We start from the raw sequence: 14416 nt of genomic DNA on the forward strand, positions 1-14416 counted from the left end.
GATACTCCACACCAAACCCCCTCACACTTCCACCCACTAAGCAAGTGACAATACAAGAGTTGCACATTTAGGCACTCAGGGTACAATCACAAATGAAGTTGTATAGCATCAGAGTCATTCTACTCTCCCTTGTGAAAAGACTCATTAGATACCAGATTCCAGACTTCAAATCCATTTTTTTGTCCTCATTCTGTGTCTCTGAGACTCTGATATTTCCTTCTTCATATGCCTGCAGTATTTAGGAGCCCAGCACAGATCAGCTTTTCACATACTTTTAGGAACATAGTAGGCAATTATATTTTGTCCCAAAAGCAGAAGCACAAACAGCTAGTTATACTTTTCTGGCACATATTGTTGCTTTCTAGGCCATATGAGGAGGCTCTGGGCAAAAATCCCTCCTTACTTAAATGTTCTTTATGTTGTTGATCTTCACATAAGAACACTGGGTCCTAGACACCAGAAAGGAAATCTTACTTTTGGTCTCTGGTATATGTGCTTAAGATTACACACCCTCACATGCCCAGAGCAGTTCAGCTACAGCTGAGATAACTCTCCCTATTACCTGAGTTTCAAACACCTTAACTTCCACTACTCCCTGAGCCACAGGTCAGACAGCAGCAGAAAGGGCCATGTGTTGTCCTCAATAAGGACAGAGCAAATTTTGTCCCTCGACATCCTTTGTTGGTTTTCCATTTGAGGGCAATAGCAAATGCCTTTCCCTAAGTATTTCTGCTACAGGAAAAGGAGAAAGGAGTGGTGGCAGCATGGGACAACAGCAGAAATTCCACTGGTAGAGTTTGTGGAAGAGAACAACTGAGGCCCAGAGATGCAGCTGGAGAACAGTGATAGAGTTCAGAAGGGTTAGAAATTAGGATCCTGAACAGAGAACAAGGAGATACGTTCTTATGAAAGTTCTCTCAAAACATTTTTCTACCTTTAAAAACCCCTGAGATCATTAGTTTGGATGAACACACAAGGCAGAGGCACCCCCTCTTGTGTTAGACCATAAGAAATTTAGAACAGAATAGAGAAGGGGACACACAACCCATCACATACAGGTGCTGAATATTTCTTTTTGCAACAAAGTCAAAAAAAGATCAAAGGGATGTTTCTGTATGTGCCATAATATTAGAGACCTGCATATGTAGCAAAGTAAAACAACAACAACAAAAAGGCTCCATAGCCTATCAACTAGAAAAACCTGGATCACTATTCTTAATATGCTGGTTCTGTGCCAATATTGTTCTCCTTCAGCAGCAGCAGATGAAATGTAATTAGCACTCCTTCAACCCCTCCTAGAAAAGCGTGTAGCTGTCTGTGTGTGTGAGTCCACATTATGAAATAGAGGGCAGCCCAAAGATCTGGCACTTATCTTAGAAATAACAGTAATCTGCACAGAAAAATAAGAGGGAAAGGAAAGTCTCTTCATGTTTCCTATGTTAGCAGAAATTACTCATCAGATCTTGCAGCATAAGATGAGCCAGAGAGGTTAAATGAATGTTTTCTTCCAAGAACTGCAGCCTAAGGTCTCATTTCTAATCTTTTGGGAATTGCCAAGGAAGCAATGTCTGTCTTGACCACTACTCCACACACTTGCCTGTCTGCATACATGTCTGCAGTCCCATGTGGAGTCTCATCTCCTTCTTGTAAAGCTCCATGAATGAAAAGCACAATAAAACACACCCTGCTTGGTCATATACAGGAGGCTGCAATCTGCAGTTTATTCTGGAAAGCAGTAGGGGAAGAGTTCCTAAGTAAACCATACCCAAAGCTTGGGCACTACTCCAAGACAGAGGGCTAGCAACAGAAGAAAACCTAGCCAAATGACTCAAATAAAATTTGAGTAAACTGTACTTTGGAGCCTGGCAGTGCAAGCTTCTGCCTTCCATCACTGGCCAGTCCAAGTGGTTAAGCCACACTGTAATTCTCCTGTTGCTCTTCCACCACAAAATGTGTGCTCAGCTTTAAGAGCACTTCCAGAATAGTGACCAAAACCAGTTTTCACCTAATCTGCACCAGGCAAATTTCTAGAGAAGCCCAACAGCTAAAAGGGCAAGAAGACTTTAGAATAAACAGCAAACACCTTCCCTGCACTGCTTTGACTCCAGCTGGACAAGCAGCACATTGGCCAGGGCTGACAGCAATGCTGGAGCCTCACAGCGCTGCTCGAGGCTGCTGACAAGAATTTTGGTGTTCATAGAGGCCCCTCCATCCCCCCGTGCACTGATGAGGCTGCAAGTGCAGGGAATGCAGCAGACATTAAGGCAGTGAGAGCTCTGCCATGGCAGGAGGTGGCTGTACAACACCCCGAGGTACAACTGCAGCCCCAGCAGCTCTGGAAGCACAGCAGGCACACCAAAGCCTGCACTGCAGCCTGCACCTGAACACACCTGGCTGCAGGAACCCCTGTCCCTACAGCCAAACTGGCACACACACACTCCAGCTTAGTGCCATGGGCATCTCTGTGCCTTGGGGGAACTGTGTGCCTGTATACATCAGCAATGATATATAAAAGTAGCTGGCAGAAATATTATTCGTTCTCTATTTGCAGGACTGTGTGAAAGATTAAGGCACCCTTGCTCCCAATTAAGTGTGATGGGAGGGCCTAGGCAAACATTTAGGACAAGTAACATTATGTTAAATATAATTATTTTGTAAATTAAAGACAGAAGTATTAACAAAACCCCAAATAATAGTACCTTTGGGATTTGGAATTTCAATTAAAAGATAATGTTTTCTTCTGCTAAGTACTCCATGCAGATCCAAAGTTGACAACACTGGTTTAGGAAAAAAGCATTGATTTTCTTTTTTTCAATGTTAGCAGTATCTGTGTTCTAAATGTAACTCATATTCAAATAAATAAATAAAATTATCCTTTAGAATATCAAACTTTTTTCTGGGTTGAAAATCATTTACAGAGCTAAAAAATGTTTCACCCCTTTTCACTGACTGGAATTTGCACTCTAAATAAGCAAAACATAATACAACTGGTATTTTTAGTTTCTGAGATGAGACAGAGATGCCTTCTTTGTCACCTTGGCAGGGGAGGAAGTAGAAGGGGGGAAGAAACATATCAGGCAGACTATGTCAAAAACAATGGTGATCTATGATAGCAATTGGCTGCACTTGCAAAGCTGAGTAAGCAGAAAGATGTGAGCATTATTGGCCCCCATAGAATAAAACAGAAAACAGAGACAATAAAACCCCAAGTTCAAATGGGCAAACACACAACTTATTATACACTGCACAAAAAGGGGGTTTTTACATGTTTACACGATGTTTACATTTTGAATAAAGGCTCTGAACACCCATCTTTGCTGAGAGACCCACAGACACAATATAAACCCATTTCTCCTTTCTCAAGAACTCAGAACAATTGTTTTCAAAGTGAGATTTCTCCAACATCCTCCCCCAAAGTAGTGCTCTAAAATCAACAAAGAAGATGCAAGCAATGAAACTGATGGAAGAAAAGTCTCTGTATAGGCATAAGCTATGCAAGGAAGAGGCAAATTTCTGTTCTCTCCTTAGGCAAACACGTGGGAGCCTGGCTGCTGGCTTTTATAAGCACTGGGAGCAGTTAGGGACTCAAATCACCAGAGATACTTGTCAAAACAACAGTCAGAGAGCACAGGCAGCAGCAGATTAACTCCTTCATAGCTGCTGGCTACAGCACTGGGCTCCCAGCAGCCGAGTGTGCAGCTCACAGGAATAGGATGTGGCAGGGGACAGGGCACACAGGGAGAGGCATCTGGGGCTGCACTGCTGAAGGGGGAGTTGAGGGGGGTAGAGAAGGGGAAATCAAACCTGTATTTCACCCTCCCCACCTCATATACATACAACATTCTTTTTCAGGAGGGGAAGGTTTCAGAGGAGAGCTCACTTTCACATAATAAATCCCCCAACCCCGAGCTTTGCCAACAGAACGTACTTTTCAGCACAGGGACTACAACATTTACATTTGTGCTGCAAAATTAGCAGAGTTTCTGGAACAAAACCAGAACCAAGGGAATGTTCACACCTGTCACGGTTTGTTTTCCCTCAGAAATGTCAACACAGGCTGAGACTTTTCAACTCCAGCTGGTCTCTGTAGCTGCTCTGAAGGCGACGATCCATTACACCGGCATGCACATGCACACACTCCGTGTTGTGGCATAACACTGAACTAATTGTGACCAACATCCAGCATTAATGAGACTTCTCAGTCCTGCTGGAGAAGTCAGCTTCAGGGGTAAAAAAAAAAATACAAATGAAAAAACACAAAAAAACCCCGCAAACCTTTCCCTGGACCACACATGTGTAGCATTGAGCACCACTTCTGTCTCCACTGAAGCAGAATCACAGGAGAAGATTTCCAATTTGCTGTTCAGGGATTATCCCTAAACAACTTCAAAATTATTTCAAATTGCTTGTCTCTGAAATATAGTTCTCTGCCTGTGGATGCCTAAGCTATACTATTAAACTAGTCTATCAAGATAAATGCAGCTTAGCTCAACACAGATTTTTGACAAAGACATTGCATCCCTTTCTGATGCTCTCCAACAGACCCCTCTTGCAAGACTTCACTCTGAGCCAAAAACAGTACCACTCTACAGCACATCCAGGAAACACAGATCCCATTTTAAACCAGAGTTAAGCAACTTCAGGTAACTATTAAGCTTCTAAAAATGCTCCCAGAAGAAGTTAAATACTGACCAGAGCTAGTTTACTTTTCCCTAAAAAAAAGGTCAAGATCCAAGCAAACCACGGAATTACTTTGTTCAGCTACCCATTTATTTTTTGATACTCTGGTAGTACTATGCCCATGAACTTCCTCAGATATGCCTTTTAAACATGGGCTTGTACAAGAGAAAAATAAAACCACAGCTCCCAAACTGTCAGACAGGGAAGACAAAGTGACATTCCTCTTTTCACCTCAGTACTACCCTATTGTTAGCAGCAAGATGCACCCTAAAGAGACCAAAACACTCCAAGCCACAAAAGTGGGCAATGACCATAGCAGCAACACTGCTGGATGCCACCCCTGCCACTTCCAGCCCAGCTCCTGGAAGTCTCAGCAACTTGATGGAAACTCTCCTTTGATGGTGTCTCTTCCTTTGCACTTCCACTCCAAACTGTTGCATAAAAGTGGTAAAGTAGTGATGCAAAATAAAGGAGTAATGTAAAGGAGTTCCCCTCCACAGATAAGAGGCCTTTACACAAGTTGACAGTGCTTTTAAACCTTCATCAACACAGAACCCCATTTCCAAAGCCCATTAGCAGGCCTTCTGGCTGACAAGCCTACTCTCAGCCATCCAGGTGTAAAGTTCCTACCTTGTGTAGCCCAGAAAATGTTGACAGATGCAGAAGCCACATCTTTGCTCTTCACCCAGCTGTTGTTACGGTGCCTACTCCACGCCGAGATGACACAGAAATAATCCCCTCTGTCACTCTCTGAAGTCCACTGGATTCTCAAACTGAAGGTGTCAGCAGACTTTTTAGACAAGATGATTTCCCCGTTCTGAATCCGCTCTCTGCCCCTGTCCCCAGGCAGCAGAGCCCAGTCTGCATCCATGGAAGCCAGGAGCTCCTCTGGCACCACGTCGTCACCGGGCAGACGCTGCCTGTAGTACCAGGACACGGTGAAGCGGATGTTTGCCTCGGTGTCCTGGACGTTTGTGATCCTGCAGTTGAGCTCTGTGGGGTCATCTGAAAACTTGGGTGTTTTAGAGGCATTCAGGTACACGTCATAGTCTGGCTCTGCAGGAGAGGAAATGCAGAAGAAACAGGTTAGGAGCTACAAGAAGGGAGAAAACGTCAGACTTAATCAAAAGATATACTAACTTCTAACATCCAGTTTTAGCATCCAAGCTGAGTGCCACGATATGCATTTTTCTTACAAAACCTTGGAACTTTGGTTATCAGACTTGCACCTCTCCAACACAGGTACCCCTAAGCCTGCATTTCCAAACAAGACACTCCATTTCATAGGTCTAGTCGGACCATTTCAGAAAAATCAGGACTAATAGATCTTGTTGAGCAAAATAATTCCCTCCTTTAGGCCTGCCCCCAAGAACCCACCTGTGGGTTCAATTTCATTCAGACACTTTTGAATCTGTCAAATGCCTGGGGCAGCCTGCAGCAGGACACTGGTTATCCTCTAGCTTTGGACTGACCAGAGCTGTCCCATTTTCCCAGTATCTCTCCAGAACAAGAGGCCATCTCCCATCTTGAAAGGCCTTATTTTCCACACTTAACCATCCCATTGTGTCTCTACAACAGTTTAAGAATGGTAAGAAACAGCCAAACAGTTCACCTAAACCAGGGGACACAGAACACCACTGGCACTGGCCAGAGGCAGCACCAAGAGCTGAGCACAGTAAATTTCAGAGGTCAGCGGTTTAAATACTACCTAGGTCAATAAATACTAGGTAGGATGAGAGTTGAAGATGTGTAGATCAGAAAAAAGCTTCACAGTCTGAATAGAGAAGTATGTGCTGTGCAGCTGTGAGGCTGGAATACCTCAGGCTGGAAAATCAGTGCCTGAGTTTCACGGGTTAAGAATGGGGCTGTTGTATTTAAATCTGAAATAGCTGGCTGCCCAAAGCCTAAAAGCGATAAGGGAGCCGCATGACTATTTTCTCTCAGACTACAGAGATAGTAAAGGAAAAAGATTACAGCAAGAACCTCACACCACAAAGGAAATACATATTTATTTACTAGTATTAGAATTTTTTTGTCTTACTGTCTACTATAATTCAGAAAAATGACCAGCTTCCCAACTGTTCGGCCAATACTCATCACACGGCTTTTACAGCCTAACTGTATTCAGCACTCCGTATTTATTTCCTGCTTTATGTTTTACTTGGCATTTTGCCCTCCTAGAAACAATTAACTGAAGCTATAATTGGGACAAAGAAGGCAATCCAAGGCTAAAACTTAGGCTTAGCTCACCAACAAGCCATGATAATAAAGCATCTTAATAGAACTGCTGTGGAAACTCTGTGTGCATGTGCACTTTTGGACTTGAGATGCAAAGGATAAAAACAATTGTAGCTACAATTCTGCTGCTTCTATGTCAGCCTGCAGAAAAGATCTCTCACCAGTGTCCTTGCATCCAGCAAGAACAAGGGCAGCAATACACACCAGACCCCAGAGAATCTGGTAATACTGGTGGGGAGTTTCTGTGACACTAGGCAACATAAAATCATAAAAGCACTGCTTACAAAGACTGTGGTACCTACTACCAGTGAGCATGTGGAGATTTCTGCACTTTTTCAGGGCAAGACAAAATAAAAAGAAAATGCACAGAATTTTGCTACAACCAAAGCACAGATTATTAAAGATGGCCAAACCCCAGTTTTGGTGTAAGGCCTCTTAGACCCTATAGCTATACTGCTCTTCTTTTCTCATTCACAAAAGAGTAGTTTACTCCAGGGCCTCATGATGTATTGCTCACACTCTACAACTCTCTTACCATTCCCCCTTTGCCACGCCTTCTCCTTAAAAAGAAGGCATTCAAGACCAACTAATATCTTCATAGCAACAAAGAGAAAGCAGATGCACTTCCCTAGACAGGGGCATAAGAAAGAGAAAGCCACAAGAATCCCAAGTTCTCAGAAAATCGCTTGAGGTTTGTTTTATTTGTGGGCAGGGGAAGGATCCTAAGAAGAGAGTTTCTCTTTGATAGCACCACTCCAGATAGGCGCTTCACCCTGACAGACACTCTAACAGAGGATTTAGAAAGAATAAAAGGCTGGCTGGATAAACCTCATTCCTCCACTCTGTCAGCTGTCAAAGAATAGCCTCACTGACAATTCAACGACTTAATACTCCAGGAGCTCTTAACTTCCATTAAGGAGGAAGAGTTGGTAAATTCTGGATGCAGTTGAAAACCTCAAACACTGAAAATTTATTCTGCTTTCCCTCTCCCTAGCAACCAAGCATCTGCATCTGCTGAAAAGCAGATTTTATTTTCTCCAGTTCCCAAATAATGCTAAATTAGAATGGAAAGAGTAAAGAGAAGTCCTACAGGTAGAGGCATGAAAAAAAAGCACACACATGTGCAAGTGCATCTGTACACACATGGACACATGTACATGACTGCACATGCACACAAGTGGGGAAAGGAGGGAACACTGACAAGTTAAATGTGCAATGTGAATGGCTGAATAAGGACAGGAAATGAAGACATTAATCACTTGTGCACTTTAGTACACATTACAAGTGTACTTGGGGACTGCCACAGCTCAGCTGCTCTGCACAATGCTAAAATGCAACATTTAAAGTCATTGTTGATGGGATTTAACCTTATGGCACAGCTATTTATTGCTGAAAAACAGGCTCTCTATATGCTAGCCTCATTCAGCACTTTCATGTTGGAGGAGTTCTGCCTTTGTAACTGGATAGTACCACCAGTTTCTCATGACAAGAGGATCTGAAAGGGTACATTGAAAGGGTTTGGGCCTGGATGCTTGCTTCCAGTCAGAGCTGGGAACAAGCACCAAGCACTACAGCTCTGCCAGTTCACATCCAGCTTCATTCATGCTTCCAATATCACCAATACCTTGCACAATTTAGCAGGTGCACATACCTTACCTACACCATTCTGCAACAACATCCTGAGTTTCACTGGCTCTAAATTGAAGCTATTATCTCCTCAAGAATAAACTAGAGAACAGATTGGGTAGGCTGACATATCTAGACCTATCTGTAAAACAACAGGCTTTTTAAGAAGTTTTACTGGAGTTTCATTTTTAGTAATTCTCCCAGGTAACTTTGCTTCTAAGGATATTTGCATAAAGAAAAATATATGTGAGAGAGATGCCTACATATAGATAATAGATGCAAACAAGAGAAACATTTGTGCAGAAGAGATTCTGCAAGGTCCTCTCCCTTTTCTGACGGGGCCAAGGATTGAGGGATACATTACTCATGAAGTCTGACAGCACAATCACTCACCCAGCGCTGTCACCACAACGCTGACTGGTGCAGAGGTCCTCTCCACCACCTTGTGCCAGCTCCCATTGTGCAGTGGCACCCAGATAGCAGCTTCACAGAAGTAGTAGCCAGAGTCCTCCACATCCACGTCACGCACCAAGAGGCGATAGGAGTTCCTGTCCACATGGCTGAGGCTGATGAGAGCTGAATCACTGACAACAGAATCGTGGTCCATGCTCAGCAACAGCTGAGCATCTGACAAGGTGTCATCAGGTGATGCAGAAAAATACCACATCACCTCTGCTTGGAAAATACCACTTCTATCTGTTGTGATGTTGCATGTAAGATCCAGGGAGTCTCTTTCGGTCACAGACACATTGCTGGTTGAGATGACCACATCTAGAGCTTGGAAAGAGAGACACAAAAATTCAAACAAAAAGTATTTTTTTTTATTTGTTACTTTTAATAAACTTTTAATAGTTCACTCTCACATTCTATAACAGGAGCTTCTGAAGAGGCTCAGTAGCCCAACCTTCAAATGCCTATTGGATATTGAGCCGAGTGATCTATTACAAGGGCAATACACATTATCAGTCAAGCAAGGGATGTGAGATGAGGGCAGAGGGGAGAAAGGGAGGGAGAACAGCATTTTTATAACCCAACAGCAACTGGTCCATGAAGGCTTTGTCTCATCCACAGACTGCACATCACCTTTCCACAGCAGGAAAATGTGTACAGAATTTTTCAGTCTCACAGGAGGGTCAAAATGTTTTGGGACTATGCCTCAGAAGACCAAGCATCTACAGAAATCACTAGGAACTACATTGGAACTCAACATGGCTTCTGCTGACATTTCTGAGCTCCTCAAACAGGGCAGATTTAGATGAGAAGCAGCCATGGCCACATACTGGAGTCCTGACTGACCTCAGGTGTGCTGCAAAAACATGAAATGGAGGCAAACAGAAGGCAGCAGTAACTCCAACACACATTGGGGACTTCAAAGCAACACCAACAGCCACTCCAAACACACTCAGCAACCACTGGCCTGTGAGTACTTCTAATATACACATCACATATGGTCACGGCCAGCATTCAAATAGGACTAGATACAGAATATTAAAAAGAAAACCATGGAAGCACAGTGTCAAGACCAGGCTACCACGTGTCTTCACTTGCTCATTCACTCATTCTACACTGCCTGAAGATTAGATCTGGGTCTCAATGCAGCACCATTCCCACAGTGTGTAATGCAGCTGCTCCCAAAGTCTCCACTGAGGCCAGTGGACAGGGCTGCTACAGCAGTGGCTCTTCTCAGCACAAGCAAGAATAGAAATACCTGCTTTAAACCAGCAGCTGTGTCTCTGCTGAGATTAGTGACTTCTATGTAAAACCATGTTCTACTATATAATAGTTCCCCATCTGCATAAACTTCCTTGGACTATCATCTGGAATGAGACAACACATGAAGGCTAGAGCCAAACTGAGTAGTCAGAACTATTGCCAATGAAACCAAGCAAGGCTCATTCTCACCCCTCACCACCTGATAACACAGAGCAGTCAAACTGGGCAGAGGGTAGAAAGCCCCACCTGAGTGCTGAAATCAAGTCCAGATGAATCTCTCACTGGGACTTGCCTCACTGTCTTATTATGGGATTAAAATCAGTAGGAAAACCTAGCTAATTTAACAGACTAATATCAGAATACAAACTAAGACTCATCTGCAAGGTTAAGAGCAGCAATCCTCCAAGCAACATTTCTGTCTTCATGAAAGTGATGGGCATTCACAATCTGGCAATATATGCACCTAGAGGGACTTGGAGAAAGTTTACCCATAGGCATATAACTATTTACATCTCAAGTTCTTTTAGCATGCAAGTGCAGAGATTTCAGATGTCAGCACAAGATGTTCTTCAAGTCCTTCTACAGGATGTGTATTCTGCATTTTGCTGGAGAATAACCTATCCCCTTTAGCATAACTTTAAAAAACCTTCATGCCCCTGACAAAGTGCCAGTGCTGCTAATGACTGAGTTTAAAATGAAGGCAAAAAACCCCAAAGAAAAACAAACAAAATCCCCCACAAGAAACAAACCACACACCCAAACCACATCAAAAAACTGTACCACTGCTGGTCTTGGCCAGCCACATGCTGTTTTCAGCCACTGATTAAACCCCACCTACTTAAACCAAACACTGCAAAAGTGTGACAAAATCGACAATTACAGCTCTTAATTAGGCAAGTCCTGTGTCAGCAGAGAGCACCTCCAAGCTTAGGGGTGCAACAGACACCCTCAAAAAGAGGGTGCAGGTTGATCCAGTAAAATGTCACAGGCTAAGTACCACCAAGACACTAAAACTACATCCAAATGAGCCAATCAAAAAAACACAGACTTTTGAGTTCTCCCTATAGTGATTAAAGGATTACAAAAATAAAAAGGTACCCTTCCTGTCTGAACAGTTCTAAAATACTGTGATAATCTCATATTTCTGAGGGACCATCACTGCCTGTTTTTCCACCTATTGAGTGATAAGGTGTATCACCCCCGCTCTCCCTCCTCCAACCAGCAGTGAGAATGCTGATGCAGTCAAGTGCTTAGTGCATCTAGTCCTGAAATCTCTATGGGCAGGGATATCTGGATATGCTCAGCACAGCTCTGCATGTATTTTTGTCTCCTTAGCCAAGCATGCAATGATATGTTTAACAGAACCATTACTGTCCTAGACCCCTGCCAACAGAGCAATCAGACCAGTGATAAAAAATCATTGGGTAATTTGCCCTGTTAAATTATCACTGCCTTCCTCTTTTCTCTTGATCTTTCCACACTATTTTAATAAACAGCATACAGAAGAGCTCCACATCTATCACTGAATCACAAGCCATTTTCACAGGGGAAGTGCAGCTGTTTAGTGCTATGGAACCCTGTGTTAATAACAGAGCAGAGGGAAGGCTTTGGGGGACCAGGTGTTAAATATAATGTTTATTTAAGAAATATTAAAAAAATATAAAAAACCATGAGCCCTCTGAAGTGAATGAAGGATGAGATAAAATCTGCATCTAGGCTTCTAAGAGGTTCCAGGATATCATTCCATGCCCTTTTCTCCAAAATAAAGCTAGAAAAATTATGTCACAGATTTAACAGGCGTGAAAAATGTATGTATTTTATGATTGGCTTTTCGCAAATATTAAAATGAATATTATATGTGTTGTGCTAGAAAGTAATGCTGTATTAATTCTCTTAAGTATTGTGTTAAATATAGTTTTAGGTTATAAAAAATGTTAAAATAGAAACCATGCTATGTAGGAGACTTTTTTTAAAGAAAGGACTCGCAGCAAGATAGCAGCCACAGGACACCTCAATCTTTCAGAGAAAGAGAATTTATTTCCCTCTTATCAGGAGAAACGAACTTCTTCCACCTCGAAGGCGCTGTTAGGATTCGGAGGAAGAAGCTGACCCTGACCAGACAGAATCCTGTGTTTGAATGGAATTTATGCATCATGTATGAGGTGTATGAATATGCAACAGGCTATTGTTTTTAAGGGTTAATTCTTTGTTTATGTGTGTGTCCCTTTCATGGCTCGTGCTGCCCAGAAAAAGGTACCCGGACGTCCGTAACTCTTTGTATTTATTATCTCATACTGTCCTAATTCAATTTGTCCAAATTGTTATTACTCTAATTGTATTACTATTTTTAATAACCATTTTATTACTATTAAACTTTTAAAATTTTAAAAACAAGTGACTGGCGTTTTTCACAACAGGCCAGCTATCCAAACAGCACTCCAGATTCTGCTGGAATGCACCCTCACTTCGTTCAGTGACCCCAAAGCACCAGAGCCTGGTGTAAGAGCCTAAATGAGAGATGCGGGACTCCAGGCAGCTCTCCAAAATGCAGTTTATTCCATCCAAGAGGTTACAGCAGTCCAGGGTGGTGGATGACAGAGCCTGTGCCTAAGCTGTCAGCTCCAGCTGCAGGCAGGCCTGGAGACCCTTTGGTTTAGGTTACAATGGATTACATACTTTTCTTTGCTGAGCATCTTAATACAGTAGAACCAATCTATACCTTAACTATTATCTACAGCCTATCATAACTACTATAATTACCATATTCATGTTACTATTTTCCAATCACTAAAAGTTAGTACATTACAGTTTAAGCTAGAAATTGTTTTTCAGTTTTCTTGCAGTGGAAAATTCTGAGACCTTTTTTCTACTTGCAACTTTGCTGACTTGTTTGCCTGTGCTATCTTTCTGCTTGGTAAAAACATCTTGTTTGAGGTGGGTTTATCCTTTGCTCTAAGTCATAAAAACCCCTTCTAACTAACACACCCTTTGCCTTCTTGGTTAGCCAGTCAGACCGGCTCAGCAATTCTTTTCTTCTATATCAAAACTTGCTTCCATCTCTATTCCTTCATCAGACTCTACATTTAAAAATCTTTCTGCTAAGCACACATATCTGTGAGACTTTCTTGTCAAGCTTTCATCCTTCCCAACAGCCTGGACACAGCACCGTGACCGCAGCCCACCAGGAGCACTCACCGGTCCTCTGGATGGACACAGTGGCGATCTCCACGCTCTTCTCCTGGATCTTCTGCCACGAGCCGTCCGCCCCTCTCACCCACTCGCTCACGAGGCAGCGGTAGGCCCCGCCGTCCGCGGAGGAGGCCTGGGACACGGAGAGCCGGTACGTGTCGTTGGCTCCCGTGTCCAGGCGGATGTCCCCGCTGCGGTAGCGCTCCTCGTAGCCGGGGCCCGGCTGGAACTTGCCCTCGTGAGTCAAAGACAGGACGTCCCGCCAAGAGGAGCCGCTCCTGACCTGCCAGGTGACGTGCAGGTGAGTGTGCTCTGGGGAGGTGGTGGTGGCTGAGCAGCGCAGCTTGAAGGAGTCACCCTCAGACAGCCGGAGAGATGTCGAGGAACGAGCTTTGGAACCGCTCACGGACAAGCCGTCGGAAATCACTATTAGGGGGAAAAAAAACCCCAAACGATACAAGCATCACAAAACAATCAAGTAGAGAACACCCACGGTGAGCTGTTCAGATGTGAGGCAATAAAACCACCACAGAGCAACACCTTGCCAATCATTCCTTCTCCCACACATAAATATATTCCAGGAAGAAGGAAATTCAGCTGAAAAAGCACTAAAGGAAGTGCTCTGCTTTAAACAAGACAAGACAAGAATTCATTTATCCTTCCACTCACTTTAGTTTCTCATCCAAACATCATCTTTTTGACTATTCCCATACAAAACTAATCTTGATATTCATGTGAATAAAAAATAAGATATGGGAAAAGAAATAGTGTCCAAATTTAATACTGAAAAATGCTAAGTGATAGAGCAAAGCTAGGACAAGACTGTAGTATCAACATGCTATAAAAGAGAAAAGGAAGATTACCTCCTTCATACAGAGAGATCCCTAAATGACACTAAAACTGAGAGAGAAGGCAGCCTGTGGTTTTTACCTGAATGTAGCTTCTCTACCAAGAGGATTAGGGACATGAA

General features: G+C 43.1%; 1 protein-coding gene across 2 annotated transcripts in view; it reads right to left on the reverse strand.

Moving 5' to 3' along the window:
- Window positions 1-14416, reverse strand: part of PTGFRN (prostaglandin F2 receptor inhibitor) — a 67630-nt gene that overhangs the window by 23882 nt on the left and 29332 nt on the right. For both annotated transcript variants that reach the window (XM_071433748.1, XM_071433750.1), the window contains 3 exons: window positions 13453-13872; window positions 8938-9321; window positions 5311-5736 (listed from right to left, as the gene is read on the reverse strand). In XM_071433748.1, coding sequence (XP_071289849.1) covers window positions 5311-5736; window positions 8938-9321; window positions 13453-13872 — 1230 coding nt within the window. The remainder of the gene's footprint in view (window positions 1-5310; window positions 5737-8937; window positions 9322-13452; window positions 13873-14416) is intronic.

This window comes from Agelaius tricolor, unplaced genomic scaffold, assembly GCF_023055355.1.
Source record: "Agelaius tricolor isolate 1412-34295 unplaced genomic scaffold, bAgeTri1.0.p SCAF_9, whole genome shotgun sequence".
NCBI lineage: Eukaryota > Metazoa > Chordata > Aves > Passeriformes > Icteridae > Agelaius > Agelaius tricolor.